This window comes from Antechinus flavipes, chromosome 4, assembly GCF_016432865.1.
Source record: "Antechinus flavipes isolate AdamAnt ecotype Samford, QLD, Australia chromosome 4, AdamAnt_v2, whole genome shotgun sequence".
Lineage (NCBI taxonomy): Eukaryota > Metazoa > Chordata > Mammalia > Dasyuromorphia > Dasyuridae > Antechinus > Antechinus flavipes.
The window spans coordinates 137,558,682-137,575,252 of record NC_067401.1 but is presented as its reverse complement, the minus strand read 5'-3'; the positions used below and the strand labels follow the sequence as shown (position 1 = coordinate 137,575,252).

The 16,571-nt window shown below is 41.0% G+C and overlaps 1 protein-coding gene across 3 annotated transcripts in view; it reads right to left on the bottom strand.

Annotated features, from left to right (window-relative positions):
• IGF2BP1 (insulin like growth factor 2 mRNA binding protein 1) overlaps positions 1-12,305 on the bottom strand; it is a 68,818-nt gene extending 56,513 nt beyond the window's left edge. For all 3 annotated transcript variants that reach the window (XM_051994749.1, XM_051994750.1, XM_051994751.1), the window contains exons 1-2: positions 12,030-12,305; positions 10,750-10,810 (exon numbers count right to left, since the gene is read on the bottom strand). In XM_051994749.1, coding sequence (XP_051850709.1) covers positions 10,750-10,810; positions 12,030-12,204 — 236 coding nt within the window. In that variant the 5' untranslated portion in view covers positions 12,205-12,305. The remainder of the gene's footprint in view (positions 1-10,749; positions 10,811-12,029) is intronic.
• Between the last annotated feature and the right edge of the window lie 4,266 nt (positions 12,306-16,571).

Sequence of the window (16,571 nt, the reverse complement as noted above, 5' to 3'; positions counted from 1 at the left end):
GGCTTGTTACGTGGCCAAAAAAACATATCAAAGATTTGAAAACCCTTTCTTCTTGTAGTAAGCTATAAAGAAAGCAGAGATCCTGATTTGCCTGGAATACCCCTAAAAGATCAGGAGGAAAGATCAAGAAGTTGTAAAAAACATAGAAAGTATATTGAGACTCTTCTTTTTATAAAGAGAATGATTAGATGGTTCACAATATAGTGTTTATCATAGTATTACCTTTAAGGAGGTGATATTGGAGAAAAGATAAAGCTCAACAAAACATTTTTTAAAAGCCACTACGAATGAACAGCATACTAGAAACACCAACTTTTGAATTCATGTTGCCTCATTTTGCTGATTGATAGCAAAGAATTTAGACCACGTAAGTTAGTTATCCACACTTGGAGAAAGTCCTATCCCTAATGTGGTAAAGGACAACTTCTATGACCCTCTTTCCCCACAATCAACAAGCCTCTCATCCTTTATTATCCAATCCAAGATTCCTGAAACACCTGCTGCTCAAGACTCACCCTCCTCCAGATCACATGTGCTTAATTTAGGGTGATTCCCCCACCATACATGCCAAGCAAAGCCTATTCTGCTTATATACCCTTTTCTGGCCAAAGTACAATAACCCTAAAGTGTGAAATTTCAACTAGTGCCTGACATAGCTTCTCTGCCACTAAAATAACAAAATAAACAGCCAATTTCCTGAAGGATTATGACTACTCTCTGTGAGGACATAACAAATTCATTCTCTCTCTCTCTTCCTCTCTTTCACTTTCCTTCTCTCTCTCTCATTTTCCCTCTCCCTCCCTCTCACTTTCCTTGTCTGTCTCTCTCACTTTCCTCCTTCCCTCTCTTCCTCTCTCTCACTTTCCTTCTCCCTCTCTCCTCCCTTTCTCTCTTCCCCATCCCTCTCTGTGTTCTTGATCTCTCCTTCTTGATCTCTCTGTCTCTCTGTATGTGTGTGTGTGTGTGTGTGTGTGTGTGTGTGTGTGTCTTTCTCTGCCCTCTCCTCACATGCATACCCAACTTTTCTGTATGAGAAGATAGCGAAAGGGTATGGCAAGACAAATTTGGGGACCTGTTTGGCAGTTGCCAGACCCATTAAAGCATGGCTCTAAATAGAAAATGGCAATTCCCTCCAATGTTCTCTAAAAATATAATTGCCTAGCCTTTCAGTATGGAGGAAGAAGTTAATCTGTGAAGATCTATATCATGTTCATCCTGTCTCCTATTCCTACCTTATCATGCAAAATTTACTTTGTATATGAGTGTTTTTTGTTTTGAGTGTGTATGAGTTGTTTCTCTCTCTCTTCCCTCCCTAAAATATTCTATGAGGATAAACTGCTTTGGGTTTTTTAGTCTCTATACCTAGCCCAGAATCTCTTCCTATATAATAGGAGGCTTTAAAAATGCTTGTTGGAGTAAATTAGATTACATACTTACCCTGTTAAGATATCAAATGTATCGACAAAAAAGAATTCACTTATCAACACCCCTTTCCAACCAACCAACACACACACATACACACACAAACACACACACTCACTCTCTCTCTCTCTCTCACTCACTCTCTCTCTCTCTCTCTCTCTCTCTCTCTCTCTCTCTCTCGCTCTCTCTCTCTCTCTCTCAAATCTACTTCTAACATGGATTCACTCTATTTTATTTGTTGCCAATTTAGGTCACTGGCAAATGTGAACAGGACTGTGTGGAAGAGGAGAAGGCTAAAATTAAAGCATAATGCCCAAAGAAATGGTTAAGGCAAGACAGAGACATCTCAGAGGAAGTCATCCCTCCAGAAACTGGCTGAGAACTTCAAGGACCAGTGTTTTCGGATGCTGCTCACAGCCTCCAGTGCCTGAATAGCTCAGACTGAAGGGAAAAAAATTCATAATGTAGCAGCCAGCTGTCTGGTAATGAGCCTCTCCACACTAAGCTAGGCCGATGCTGGGTATCCCAATGAAAGATTTGCAATCTGTCACCTGCCAGTACTGGAAGGCTTTACTACTGATAAGACCTGCCAAGGCTTGTGTTCCACATGCTAAGTCTTCCAGCAACCTGGGTCACCTCTCCTCCATCAAGAAACATCAAAATAAATAACTTAAAAGTAAAAAAAGAGAATTGGTTTTGTATTTTCATTTGGGATTATTCCCCCTTGAATCATTCAAAACATTTCAAGTGACACACCCAAAGCTCCCCACTCAAAATTCTGTTCAAAAAAACATTACGACCCTAAGCTGAATCCTGAAGAACAGGGTAGAAAACAAAATATCCCATCCTCAAAGATCTTACATACAAAACCCCACCCAAAAAAAAAAAAAAAACTTCTAAGAATGAAAAGCATAGTCTTAATTGTTTATCACTTGGGCTTCTTAATTTTGATCTAAATTCTTCCCTAAAAGTTTAGGACTTTTAAAATGAAATCTGTCATTGAATTTACGTATTGTCAACATTTCCTTTAAAAACAAAACAAAACTCATTCAGACCCACAAGTTTAAGGCCATTTTAATAAAACATCCAAAAGTTTCACTCAAATTTTGAATAAAACAACCTGACAACATATAATTCCTATTTAAATTTCCTTTCCAAAGAGGTACAATATAGAGAAAAGGTCAGGTCAGAAATCCTCCAAAAATTGAGAAGATTGGGAAAAATTCAAGGAGATACATTCATCTCCCACCTCAATTTTTCTCTTCATATTGAGAATTTTCCCAAGCCACACTTTCCAGACTTTAAGATAACTCTCTCTCCCTCCATACTGCTACCTCAAGGAGGCCTTCTCAAGATATCTCTTTAAACACCCAAAACATGGACTTTTAAAGGATTTTAACAGGTCCTTGGGACCAAAAGATTTTGAATACACCTCGTTAGTCAAAATTTCTGTCAATGACCTGACTACTTAGTTTAAAGACAATCAATTCAACAAACTTAGCACTGATAAATGCTAAAACTACAAAGATAAATATGATACTAACACAAAAACTGAGAGGACACCCAGATTTGGAGCTGACTCAGCTGTATTTTGACACTGCTAGATATATGAATTGGTCTTTGCCTAATCTATTCTTTTGCTGCAACATTTATTTATTCAGTAAGCATTAAGTATCCACTTTTCACGGGAATACTCTGCTAGGTCCTAGGAATTCCAAGACAAGAACAAGAGTTCCTCCCTCTTTAAAGATTTCACTTTCTACTAAATCCTACTTTAATAGAATTGTTTCAATTTGATTTTTGTGAAGTCCTGATGTGCATTTATGATTTACAACTAAACTGCAAAAATTTCCAGAGGTTTTAGATGAAGAAAAAATCCAACCTTGTTAGTACCATCTTAAATGAAATTCTAATAGGCAACATCTTTGGCGATAGTGATTTTGCTATTGGGGCAAAATTTAAAAGGGGGTCTCATTTTTTTAAAGGAGATTTTTTTTTTAATTCAAAAGAGGAAATGTCAGAAGATATAAAAATGACATGTAACATCAGAAATAGTCCTAAAGGATTTTTGTACCTTCAATAACTTGGCTTTGGTGAAGCTCATGAATCTGTGGGGTTAGTAAGTCATCAGGGAACTCATTATCTTGTTATATTGAACTAGAATATTTTTGTCTCTTTCTCCTTTCCCTTTACTTTAAAATAGCCAAGATGCCCTCTGATTTTTTTTTTAATCTTTCCTAGCATTTTATAGCATCAATCATTAATATGTACATAGTGCCAACCCTGTGAAGTACAGATAGTTTCTCTGGGGTTAGAGGAAACCATAGGTTCAGAGCAGGTAAATGATTTCCTCTTGGTCACACAACAGTTAAAAAGTATCAAAAACAGGATTCAAACCCAGGGCCAGGGATCTTCCTATTACACTGCTAGCCCAGAGAAGTGTCTAACAGTGCCTTGTACATCATAGGTATTTAATGTAACTCTTGTCCAATAAATGAATGAAACTCCAAGAGACTAATGAAAATGTTTTTATTGTTCCAAAATGGTATCCATTGAACTTGTTTAAACTAAGAGACCAGTAAGCTGAGACTTGGAGGCCTTTTTGTTATACTGATTTATCCTTGGGGTAGTTCTTGTTAAAATGGGATCTGATCCTTTTTTCTAACTTATTATCAATAAAAGAGATTAACTAAATCAATCCCCTCTCTATCTAGAGTAACAGGAACTTGAGGTGCCTCATGTTTGTTATATGTTTCTTTTTCAAAAATTAACAAATGCCAAACATTTCTTTAGAACTTAAAGGAAGAAAAGTAAGGGAAGGAAGCTGAGCTGGAGACCACAAAGGATCCCTTGGCTACCATACAAAAAATCCATGGTACTGGCAGAATCTCTGAAAGGTCAAAGACCTGCCTCTGGCTCTAGGACATAAGTGACTAATTCTAACTAACACCTCCTCAGATATATCTTTTGCATCCAAAATATGGTGTGCAGGCAAAACCTAGAGCTCACTTATTTTTGTTTGCTTAAATCGTCCTTTGGGACATAAAGGGCAGGGCCTCTCTGTTTGCAAAGGGCTTCAAGACCATTCATAAACTGACCCTGTTAACTATTAATGGTGCCATATGTAGGTCATATTAATGTGTTCCAGTGGTAGTGTGATAGGATGAGCTGGAAAAATCTGGTCCCTAAATAATTTTCTTGTTTTCTTCTTCAAAGTTTACTAGCTGCCCCTTTCCCACAAATGATCTCCACATAGCTAGAGTGCACTCAGAAAGCAACCTAACAGTGGGTCTTTCCTCAAAACCCTTCCAGTTCAATCCTTGCCATGATGAGTCATTCTGGAAACATAAGAGGATTTTTTTTTCTGGCCTCAACTTCTGATTTCATTCATATAGGAACTCTTGTCCTTTCATTATTTCTGATAAATACTTCTATAACTTAAAATCTTTAAGAAAACTGTCTAGACCCAGAGCACTGAAAGATTTAATGACTTTCTCATAATCACAAAGCTAGTATGGATAAGGGCAAGGTTTGAATCTGTGTCTTCTGAAGTCCAAAATCAAGAACCACAGTGCCAATCTGCCTCAAGAGAACACAAAGGATCAGAAAAGAAAGTGGGTTTGTCATGTAAGAAGAGGAGAAACAGAGAAATTTTAAAAATCAGAATAAGGCCTCTAGCATATGATACAATTTCTTCTAGAAGATTTATGGGAAGAGATGGACAAGAATAGCACAAGATGAAAAATTCTAGAAAGATTTCAATCTACATAGAAGAGAATACTTCCAATAACAATGAAATATTAATTTCATTCTATCCTTTCCCCATTCCATGTACCTCTTTTCTCTCTTCCTACATCCCATCTTCTCTCCTTCACCTTCAACTCTTCCTCTTCCTTTCCTTCTTCTCTCCCCTCTTTTTTTTATTTCCATTTTTCCTTCTCCCTTGCTAACCTTACACATGGCCATAGTCCCAAAAAAAGCACTTTATAGCAATTTTGTGGAACACAAGGGTTAAAGAGGTTCTATGACAGCTCAATAGGAAACCAGTACCAAGATCTCCATTCACATTATTAAAGAAACATGGGTGGGAAGAGAATGGATTTGGTTTGGAGCAGCAAAGACACTATCTTTCCTTAGCACCCCATAATATATTCCTATGGCATTCTTTCAGGAATGAGAATTTTGCTAATTAGGGGCTTATAGAAGCTTAATAACCAATGACCAGAGAGAACACAGAACCAGAAAGATTTCAAGACCTGAGGCTTGGGGGAGGTGGGGAAGGGGAGGGAAGAGAATGTGGAAAGGGGAAGGGTTAGTTCCTGCAGGGCAAGCAGTTAGCTAGCTCTCCAGGAAGCTCTCTCAGCCACCACTGTCGACTTGGAAAAAAAAGAAAAGACCCTGAAAGACAGAAATAAACTTTTCTTCTCAGACTCTTATCACTAACTATTCTAAGCCTGAGGTGTCTCTTTGCCCCCTTCTCCTTTACCAGAGGCTAGGAACATTCTGCCACTCCTCCAAAAGGGGAGCGGGAAATTGACCCCACCCCCATCTCTGAGTTTTTTTCCCCCTCGTCTGGAATTTCCAGCACTGGACTGACTTGTCTGATTTTTCAACAGTCTCCCCTGCTGCTTTTTTTTTTCCTTCTCTATTCTCTCCCAATTCCCAAAAATTTTAGTCACACTTTCTGAAAGACATTAGCCAGATTTTAAAACTTTTTAAGGAGAAAGAGGAGAAAAACCAGTTGGAAGGCCAACAGACATACAAACAGGCAATCACCTCCCTTCCCTCCCCCTCAAAAATGGTAAAATGCTTCTCCACCAAAGTTGTTCCAAAAAAAATTCTCACTTTTAATCCACCAACCTGAGAGATTTTTTTTAAAATAGAGACAATATCAATGTTGAAATTTCTTCCAAATACTACTCTTTTTAATTGGTTGGCTCACATTAAAAACAGTGGAAATAGACTTAATATCTCCTAAAACCCTTCCTAAATAAATTCTATTAGTACATGCTGGGGAAAATTTGAAAGAGTAAGCATTTAAAAGTTTAAGACATTCCCTACACTTCAACTTTAAAACACCCATTGTTCTACAAGATACAATGCCTTTAAAACTTTAGATTGAGGATAATTAATAGCTCTTTAAATGTATCAGAAGGTAAGAATTACAATTTATCCTCTTTGACCAAAGTTCCCCTTCCAAAAAACTAACAGAGTAACATTTCATTTTTTCTTCTTTGTAAGGACAATAATTGAAAAAAAAGCAACAATCCTTAAATTCTTTCCATGAGTAGTCCTAAATAATAATAATATTATACCCTAGAAAAAGCTAATAATGAAAACCAGGGTTATAATCTATTTATTACAGTTAAAGATTTAAGAGGCCAAGTTGATTAATTCAAAATAGCATGGCAAATTTTTTTCTTTTTATTTTTTTTTTTGCTGCAAATTTCTAAGTGGAAATTAAAATAAGGGGGGAGGGGGGAAAATGAAGTCTGACTTACTAGCTATATTTCCAAACATGGGAGAAAACAATTATAATTTTCTGAGCTTCAACTCATCATACCACCTGCCCCCACCCCAAGTATAATGAAATATGATTTTATTTTTTTAACTGAAAATGTCTTGTTAGACTTTTTAAAAGCATTTTAATGCATATGAAACTTTTATCTTCACCAAGAGAAATTGTTAATTCTCCCTGGTTAGGATACTAATTCTCTAAAGTAATCACTAGGGTAAAATTTGCCTTAAAAGCTCCTCCCTCCATTTTTTTTTTTTTTTTTTGGTCTTTTTCATCCCTCTGGCTAGTTTGTGTTATTTTTCATTCATTCATTTTCACCCCTAACTACAAGTCTTTTTCATTAAAGACAGACCCATTTTAAAAGGTGAACATTCCTGAGTCTGTTTTCAAACCTTTCCTTAACCTAATTATTTCTTCTAGATCCTTCCACAAATCTTTTCAAAAATAAACTTCACACACGCGTGCGCGCATGCACATACACATACACACACACACACACACACACACACACACACACCATTTTCAACACTTCCAATACAAAAATACTTTTGTCAAGCATAAGACACTAAGTGAGGCTTTTAAGAGAAAAAAAATCTAACCAATCTAAGATCCAATTGTAAAATATTTTCTCAAGTTAAAATTAATTTCTTTTTTAAACACTCACACGATGAATGACAAAAAAATTTAAACAGCCAGGATTCTCAAAAAATCAGTAGCTCAGCTAATTTTAGTTTTACTTTGAAAATAACCAACAGTTAACCTGAATAAATAATTCCTCAATTTTCTAAGTTGCACACACCCACAAAATATGACATATATTCTTTTTACATTTTTCCCACAATACATTTAGTTTATCAGTAGATAACCTTTTTTAAAGTCACATTCCTCCAGAAGACATTCTTTTAAAGATAACGATTGTTCAGTTCTCTTTAAAAAGCCAGCCATTTCTTCAAATAAGTAGCAACTTTCCCAAGAATTTAAATATTCTAAATTTAACAATTTTAATTTTTCAAGCCCTTCAAATTTAAATCCTTTCCTCAATTCTTTGAAAAGCTTAATTTTTTGCAAGTATTTTTCCCTATTCTTCTCTTTGACAGTGACTACCATAATACATAATCAAATCTATTTGGTAAATAGATTTCTAACCTAAAATGTGAAAAAAAAAAAAAAAGCTGAGGAGGAAACCAAAACATAAAAAAATAAACATTTAAATTTATCCAATTCAAATTTCTTTATACTCAAGAAAATAAATGCAAACAATTACTTTTATATATTTTGATTTGTAGCACTCAATTCCCACATTTGAAACTGGTATATATTACAGTCATCAAATGGATATAAATTTAAAAACCAAAATATACATCAGAAATAGTTCTATTCAGACAAAACTGAAGCAGTGATACAAATCTTTGTTGTTTTGAGATTTTGCCCTCAGTAAATAGTGAGGGCAGTCATAAAAAGTTTGGAGGGTTTTTTAATTCAGCCATAAAAATAAAAAATAGAAGTTGATTCAGAATCCAGTGTATCAGCAAGGAATGTAATAAGAATGGTTTTTGCCTTTCTTGTTTCTCTCTCATTCTCATTGCAAGTTTCTTTTTCAAAGGAATTCGGAAATATCTGGACATACACATGGTCATATGTGTGTTATCTAGAACATGTTATAGTAACTAGCTCTGGTTCTATAAATCTGAATTACTATAAAATTCAGTAACTGAAGAAATGTTTTTCAGATGCAAACTGAGAATGTACATCTTAACCAAATTTTTTTTTTAAAGCAAAGTGCCCCCCCCCCAAAAAAAAAAAACAAGCCCTCATTTTTCAATAGAAAAAGTCTGATTTTAGAGAAAAATTAATTGTGCCCCAAAAAGAAAAAAAAAAGACAAAATCTCATGATATGAGTTTGAAATTACATGGGGAGAGGGAAGTATACAAAAGAAGTAATCTGATCAGTTTTGGAAGGAAAGGAATAATTGTGACTCCAGTCCTCACTCACCCCATGACCTCCCCCCAACTCAAAATATTTCACTACACGTTTTAGATGAGAGCAAGAGAGCAGGGTGTTAGAAATGACTTGGAAAAAAGCAAATGGCTTAGAGAAAAACAGATGCATACTCCTACAGTGGGAATAAAAATATAAATGTAATTAATTTATTTCCTTACATCTTGGTATTCCTTTGAATCTCTGGAAGAAAAAAATGGAAGGAGAAATTCAGGGTTGCATTCCATCTCCATTTTTCGATATTCCAATTACCTAATGTTTCAAGCCTCAATCTAAATCTCAGATTATGGAGTATACTCCATAATCTTTTGAGATTTCTCCATGTATATTATGTCTCTGGCTTTTTTTCTTCCTCAATCTCAAAGACTTTTAAATACAAGATTTTTTTTTAACCTTCCAATTTTATTGCCTCTTTTCACTTAACTCTAATTGTCCTTCCCGATAGCAGAGTATTGAAGCCAATAGAGATTAAATCACAGACTCCATAAACATGTAACAAGCCACATTGATCAGCCCTGGCTACGATGTTACTTAAATAGCTGAAGTGAAATCACCCAGCAGATTTTTGGCCTCAGTGTTAAACCTTTTAGCTTCTCTTAACCCAGAAAGTGCAGAGCCATTCACCCCCATCTTCCCACCCAGAAAAAGCCAAGAACCACACAACAGGAATCCTGCAAATGGTAGACACAAATTAATCAGACAATCCAGTCAGCCAGGGGAATGAGGGTAACTTCCCTCCATCATCAAGAATCAGAAGGGGGTGGGGAGGAAGGGAAGTCCATTTTGAGACACACACATACACACACACACACACACACACACACACACACAGAAAGGACTTTGCTCCCATCCTTTCCCACCTACAGTTTAAGTGGAAGGAGATTCTGAATCAAACATGGAGAGGATTTGGGGGAGTTTGTGGGGAGTTATTTCTTCTTCACGGAGAGGAAAGGAAGGAGGGTTAAAGAACACACGATTCCCTCCTCTCCATTCATCCAAGCAGTTCTTGGCCCTCCAAGAGCCCTTGCTCGCTGCCTGAACACAAAGCTCTCACCCCAGATGGTCCCCTTGCAACAATAGACTGATGGGGGTTGGGGGTTCCAAAAGGATAGTAAAGCAGTAGCATATCTTTCAAAAATCCAAAGGGATAGGAGTGTGAGGAAGAGACTAGAGATCAGGGCCTGTGTAAACTGGTCTTAGCCTAATGAAGGATAAGAGAGAACCATCTTAAAAGGCATTCTCTGGGTGAAGGAATGGAGGTCTCATCCAATTTCCTTCTGAAACCATGAGAGTATTTTCTCCCCTTCTCCCCCCCCCCAAAAAAAAAAAAAACAACCAAGTAGAAATATAGTCTAAGTAGAGAGGAAGGAGGGGGGAAGTCCTGTGGGAAGTTGTAAGTTCATAGGACTTAGAAATCAGGAACTCTTGCAAACTTAGAGACCTTAGATCTCCTTGAAGTATGGGCCACATTCTCTAAGCAAACTCCTCAGGCTTCCTTCATTTTGCCATAGTAATTCCCTTTTATTTTCCAAATTACTTCCTGTATTCCACCCATGCTCCCAACTTATCTTTTTTCCAAAACAAACTAGAAAACACCTCCAAATAAGGTGGGAATATCTCTTTATCAGCTCCTAACATCCCAATAGAATAGTAAGCAAGAGGATGTCCTTCCATTTAGCACATTTTATATTATATGTGTGTATACACACACACATATATACATACACAAATATATTAATCATACACACACATATTAATTAAAAGGCTCCTGAGTCTGAAGGATTTCCCTAAGGATAAGGATTTTCCCTACCTTTGTTTTTTGGGAACAGAGTGTTCAATTTCCAGTCTTTTGCCCTGCAGTTCCACTTTCCCTGAAAAAAATAAGAAAACAGCAGAATCTTATTAGTGGAGGCCTAAATTGGGGGGGAGGGAGGGATTGGAAGACAAGGAGATAAAGGGACTGCAGGAGTCATTAAACAGATTCCTCCATGAGATGGCAAAAGAAAAAGGAATATTTGGAGAATAATGGTGTCTTGAGTTTGTTGTTATTGTTGTTTTTTAAATACTATTAAAGCATGGCTATAAGCCCCTTCCTAGGAGCTTGACTACGATTAATAGGGTACATTTACCGCACCCCCTCATCCCAGAGGATAAAGAAATAGATCTAGAAATAGATCTAGGAGAATTCGCTCTCCTTCCCCCATTTCTCTGCAAAGCTGGGGTTGGTTAGAAAGGTGGAGGGGGGGAGCAAACTTTATTATTCTGTTGGGCACAGGACTTTAGGGGCCTCATAGCGGGTGATAATCTTTGCACTGTTCTGTTGGAGGGGGCAGGCAATTACCCAGGAAAGGCTTCGAGGGCTGGAGGAGCCCAGGGCCTCCAGCAGCCTCGCCGCCTTCCCTTTCCCTAGTTTCTTGTCTCTAAAGGCAGCATGGCGACTACGGCGCTGCTTCCTAGCTCCATCACACGCCCCACTTCAGAATCAAAATGGCCAAAGCCCCTTCCCCCGAGGCCAGGACACTCTCCTCATCCCATCTCACCCCAAGTCCGACACCCGCCTAAGCTCATCAAGAAAAATGGGGTGAAGGGAGTTGGCGAGGGGGGTAAGCGGGAAGGCTAGGGCCCCCTCCCTGCCTCGAAGGGCCTAGAAATGGAGGGGGTGGGGGCAGGGAGTGTTTAAACAGAGAATCCTTCTACCCAGGGACAGGGAAGGCTTGGCGGCGAAACACTGCCAGTTAATGGGTACCCGGAACCCCTGAAAGAGGAGGGACCCCTTCTTTCAAATGAGGGGGTGCCCGTCCCGTCGGGCAGCGGAGTAGGGGGTGGGGCAAGGAGATGCTATGCCAGCGCCTCCAAAGTGACTGTTGCCTTTGTGAGAAATCTCACGACTGAAAGGGGAGACCCGATTTTTCCCCAAGAGGAGACGTCGAAAGAGGTGGCCGTAGGCTGAAATCAGGGCCCTAGCTGTAACCTAGAAGACTGAGGTTGGGCCGAGTAAGAGGAGTGGGCAGAGTGGGGAAAGAACAGCAGGTATCTGGGTGGGCCTGGTGAGGGGAGAACTGCGAGGAGCTCGGGGATGTCCTCTCTTACCGGAGAAAGTTTCGATGGCTTTCATCGCCCAGTGTTCGTCGGGGCAGTCCACGAAGGCGTAGCCGGATTTGACCAAGAACTGGCCGCTATAGGAGATCTTATGCTCCGCAAACACTTTCTCCAAGTCTGCTGGGGTGACGTTCTCGTTCAAATTGCCGATGTAGAGTTTATTCATGGTGGCGGTTTTGGGGGGCTGGAGGAACTCCCCCGGATCGCCAAGCCAAGCAGGAGACCGCGACAATCCTAGGCCGAGAGGTGGGGGGGGAAGAGCGCTAAACTTTCTTTCCACCCCACCCCTAAAGTTGTCCGGAGCCGGAGAGGGGCGGGGGAGAGGGCGGGGAGGGAGGCCGGAGGGAGAGGAAAGGGGAGGGGATGCAGCGAGGCGTGGGGGGTGTGGGTGTGGGGGAGGTTGGCTCTTTTCGGGGGTGGGGGTGCGAGTAGGGGCCCGGCGGCTAAAAGGGAGGCGCTGATAGCGGTAGCTGCAGCGGCAGTGGCGGCTTCCCTTTCGGCCCGAAACCCCAGTGAGCAGAGCTCCTGTGTCACGTTTCTCCCCGGCCGCCCTGGCGCCGCCTCTAAATAAAATCTACTTGGGGAAAAAAAAATGGAGCGGAAAAAAAAAAAGCGAAGCCACGTGGTGGAAGCCCCCACCCACCCGGGCGGGGGAGGATTCGACGCCGTCCGCCCCCTCCTCCACTCTACACCCGGCCTAGCCCACCCACCTCCCCAGTCTAGGGGCTCGGCGCGCCCCCCGGGCCAGACTAGAGGGGGGTGGGAGGCGGGAGACAGGCTTCCGTGGATTTCCGCGCCCTCTCCCCGAGGAGAGAGGAACTTGGGCCCCTCGGAGAGTGCCCCGCCCTCAGTCACCCACCCGTGATGATCGGAGCTGGCGGAGAGGAGGGGATCCCCGCGATCTCTTGGGATCGGGTGCTGGGTTGTTTTTAATTCGTTTGTTTTCTGTAGGTTTCGTTAGGGTTTTCGTTCGGTTTGGGTTTTTTTGTTTTGTTTTGTTTTTTTGGGGGGGGTGCCTTTTTTCTTTTAAAAACACCCACTGCCTGCTTGTGTTTGCAGCTCCCAATGGGGGATAGGGGAAAGGAGGGCGAGCACGGCAAGAGACAAAGGGAAGCCACGGACTCCAGGGTCCACTGTAAGGGGCTGCGGGGCGGTTCTGAGAGAGGAAAAGAGCATTTCCCCCAAGACCCTCAAGCTGGGTTCTCCGCTTCTCTCGCCGAGCCAGGTCGCTCCCCAGAATGCTAGAAAGGTGACCGGTGTTTGCTGGGTTTCCTCAGAGCTAGGAAGCTAGCCAAGCTGGGGCCCCTGCGAAGTGCTGCGGGGATCCGAAAGGAAACCATAGAGGAATTCGAGGATTCTGCGGAGAGGAAGGACAAAATTGGGGATCCCGCTGACAAGTTCTTTCCAGGAACCCAGAGGGGAAGAGAGAATAGGCTCGGTGCATCCACTTAAAGGGCAGAATGGGCAAGCGAGGTAGATTATTGCGGGTGAAATGAACAGAACCGGAGAGGACGAGGTTAGGCGGCGGCTGGAATTTACCCTCTTTTCCTTCGTACCTGATGGGGGGCTGGGAGGTGAGACAAGTGGAGTTATTTTCTCCCCGCCCCTCCCGGACCCCCAGCGTTCTCCAGGAGGAGATCTCTCCAAACATGGATTTCTGCTTCCTGGGTCCCCTACTCAGCTTGGGGTGTGGGGCTGGGGTCAAGGGGCAGGAAGGTGGGTAAGGAAGCAAGAGATCCTAGGGCCCAAACCAGACGGGGTGGGTGGGGGAGGGAGGGAGAGTTTCCGCTCAGCGCTTGGGGAAGCGAGGGGCGGGGGCTTTGGGGAGGGGCGACAGAGGCCTCCCCTCCCCCCTCGGATTTCGCTAGGGTGTGGGTGAGGGGAGCGGATCCGCCTGGGTCCTTCCCCACCCCCAACTCTTCTCTCCAACCGATTAGTCCCGCTTCCTCCGACCGGAGAGGCGGAGTGGGGAAGGGGCAGCACGTGGGAGGTCCGCACCTCCTCTCCAGTGGGGGAAGAGGTGAATCTTGTCCTCCGCGCCTTTCGAAATCTGCCGGGAACAGGAAAGAAGGAATCTTTGGTAGCGAGCGGGACCCTCTCCGAAGTTGAGAAACGAAGGAGTTCCCGGTTGCTCTCCGGGGCCGGGATACCGGCAGGGGAAAGGAGGAAGGAGCAGCCCCGGAGCTCTCTGGGCCAGGGAGCTAGGAAGGAGAGAGGCAAGGAGCCCCTAAGCCTTCTGTTCCCCAAGCTGGGCGGTGGGTAGAATAGGACTCCGTGAGCTTTGAGGACGGAAGACTAGGTAGAGGGGGGCACAACTATCTGAAGAACAGTTGGACGAAGGAGATCACTGCCCCCCACTTCCCCATTGTCTGAGCTTCCATCGGGGCAGCACCCCAACACGTGTTGGCTCTATCAATAAGACTTCATTTTAGAGCCATCCTCTTAAGGTCAGTGGGTTGTCCCCCACGATTCTCACCTCAGTCCTATCAGCTTTTTGTCAGCATTTTGAAGCCATCTTTTCTGACATGCCCTTCCACTTTTCTTCCTTTGAAGCTCAAGGAAAGGGTGGGCTTCATTTCTCCCCCTTCCCAACCTACCAAAAAATTGAATAAAATAAGAATAAGATCAGTATGTTATGCCCTAGCAAGACTTGAATTCATCGTTTTCTCCCCTGCTTGGGACAGCTGCAGTTAAAATTTGTACAACTTTTCAACTGAGAGAGAATTGGGGGAGGGGGGAGACTTTCTGTTTAAAGAGCTGTTAGACTTTTAAGTCTTCCTCTCACCCCAGATAACAACCTTTTCACCACCACCCCCATTCGAACTAAAAAGATCGAATCAGCCAGGCCAGTCCAGTCAAAAAAGAAAACAAAACTTGAAACTGATTAATGTCCATTGCAGAACAAATGGAAAATTTTGAGAAAAATAGAAAGGAAAAATGACTGATTCTTTTGGCCACCAATCTTGGGGGGGGGGGGGAACGAGATAATCATCTGTTCCCCGGGAATATTTCTTGGTTACTAGGGATGGTCTCTAAATAAACAAAAGGCAGACAGTCAGAAACAACTTGCATCTTTAAGGCTGTTTCTTAGTCTTTTCCTCTCTCTTGTTGGACAGAATGGATGATAGAGCAGCTCTATTCTACCTAAATCCTTTCTAAGTTGGAATAAAAGAAAGGCTAAGGACATGATCCCAAAGAAGGGAGTCTCCTATTTCTCACTTATTTTATTGCTCAGACTGAAAATTGAATGATGGACTCTCCCCCCACATTGTAAACTTTGTACTTATACATATGGGGCACCCTCATTATTCTCCCCCTAGATTTTTCCCATAAGGAAAATTCCACAGTAGATTCTTATCCTGAAATAAAGCCTAATTCTACCCTCTACCCAAGCCCCCTTATTAAGAAATGCTTCCTTCCCTGTCCACCATTTCTTAAACCTAACTCAGGTTGCTTCTCCAGGCACAAACAGATTTGGGGTAGAATTTGAATTTAATTTAAACTAACTGTTTTCAAAACACAATTACTAGCCAGTTTAATTCAATTTCAAATTTGCTAAATCAGCTTTTGCATTTGGAAAATAAATTGGTTAAAATATGTGATTATAAATTTGGTTGGGGCTTTTAATGGTTGTTGCCAGTATTTGTCTGACAAAATTCACCATCTATTTTTCAATCACCAGTTTCACTGAATTCTTCAAAAAGAAGAATTGTTGTATGTATCCCCTCCCCCAAGAGAGTATCTATACTGCAGAAAAGAACTGGGCAGCTGGAGTGAGATGCAGACCCTTCAGTCTATCAAATCACTTTTGCCTCAATGATCTGGATATTCCAGGCAGAAAGTTGTTTTGTTTTGTTTTGTTTTTACCAGAATGTTTCTGATCAGGACTTCATTTCCCAGTCCTTGTATTAGCTGGAGTCAGTAAAGACAGTATGTAGAAGAGTGGCATTTCTTGGTAAGACTGGAATACCAAATGACAAGACAAAATTTTCAGCATTTGGCATTTGGTATACTCACATTTAAAGAAAAAAAATCAAAAGTTCAATTTTACTTGTTCCTAAAGATATCTTAACTTCCTTTAGAAGACAACTTTTCAGCCTCCTCAGTTGAGTCCTTGACACAAAATTTGATTTATGTTTGGAAAAATTTGCAAATATGCCTCCTGGATAAAAGAATTCCTTTTTTTTTTCAAACAAGTATTTGGTCTAGTTAAAGAATTCAAAAGTACTTCTGAATTAAGAAATACTAGAAATTGCCTGAATGTTAAAGTTTCTATAAAGAAATTCCTATGTCTGAATAATGTCTCTAACCCACTCACATTCCCAGTTATACAACACTTAGTATTTGTTTCCTATTGTCAAAACTCAGAAATGTTTTTTTTTGGAGGGAAAAAAACCAAAAAATCAGAGGTATGGGAAGAAATTGAGTTAATATAAAAATGAAATCTTTTTTTGACATTTGGAAATAATAGTTTCTTAGATAATATTCTGTTCCTTATAGAATACATCAAGAAAATGTTTTTAAAAATCAAAT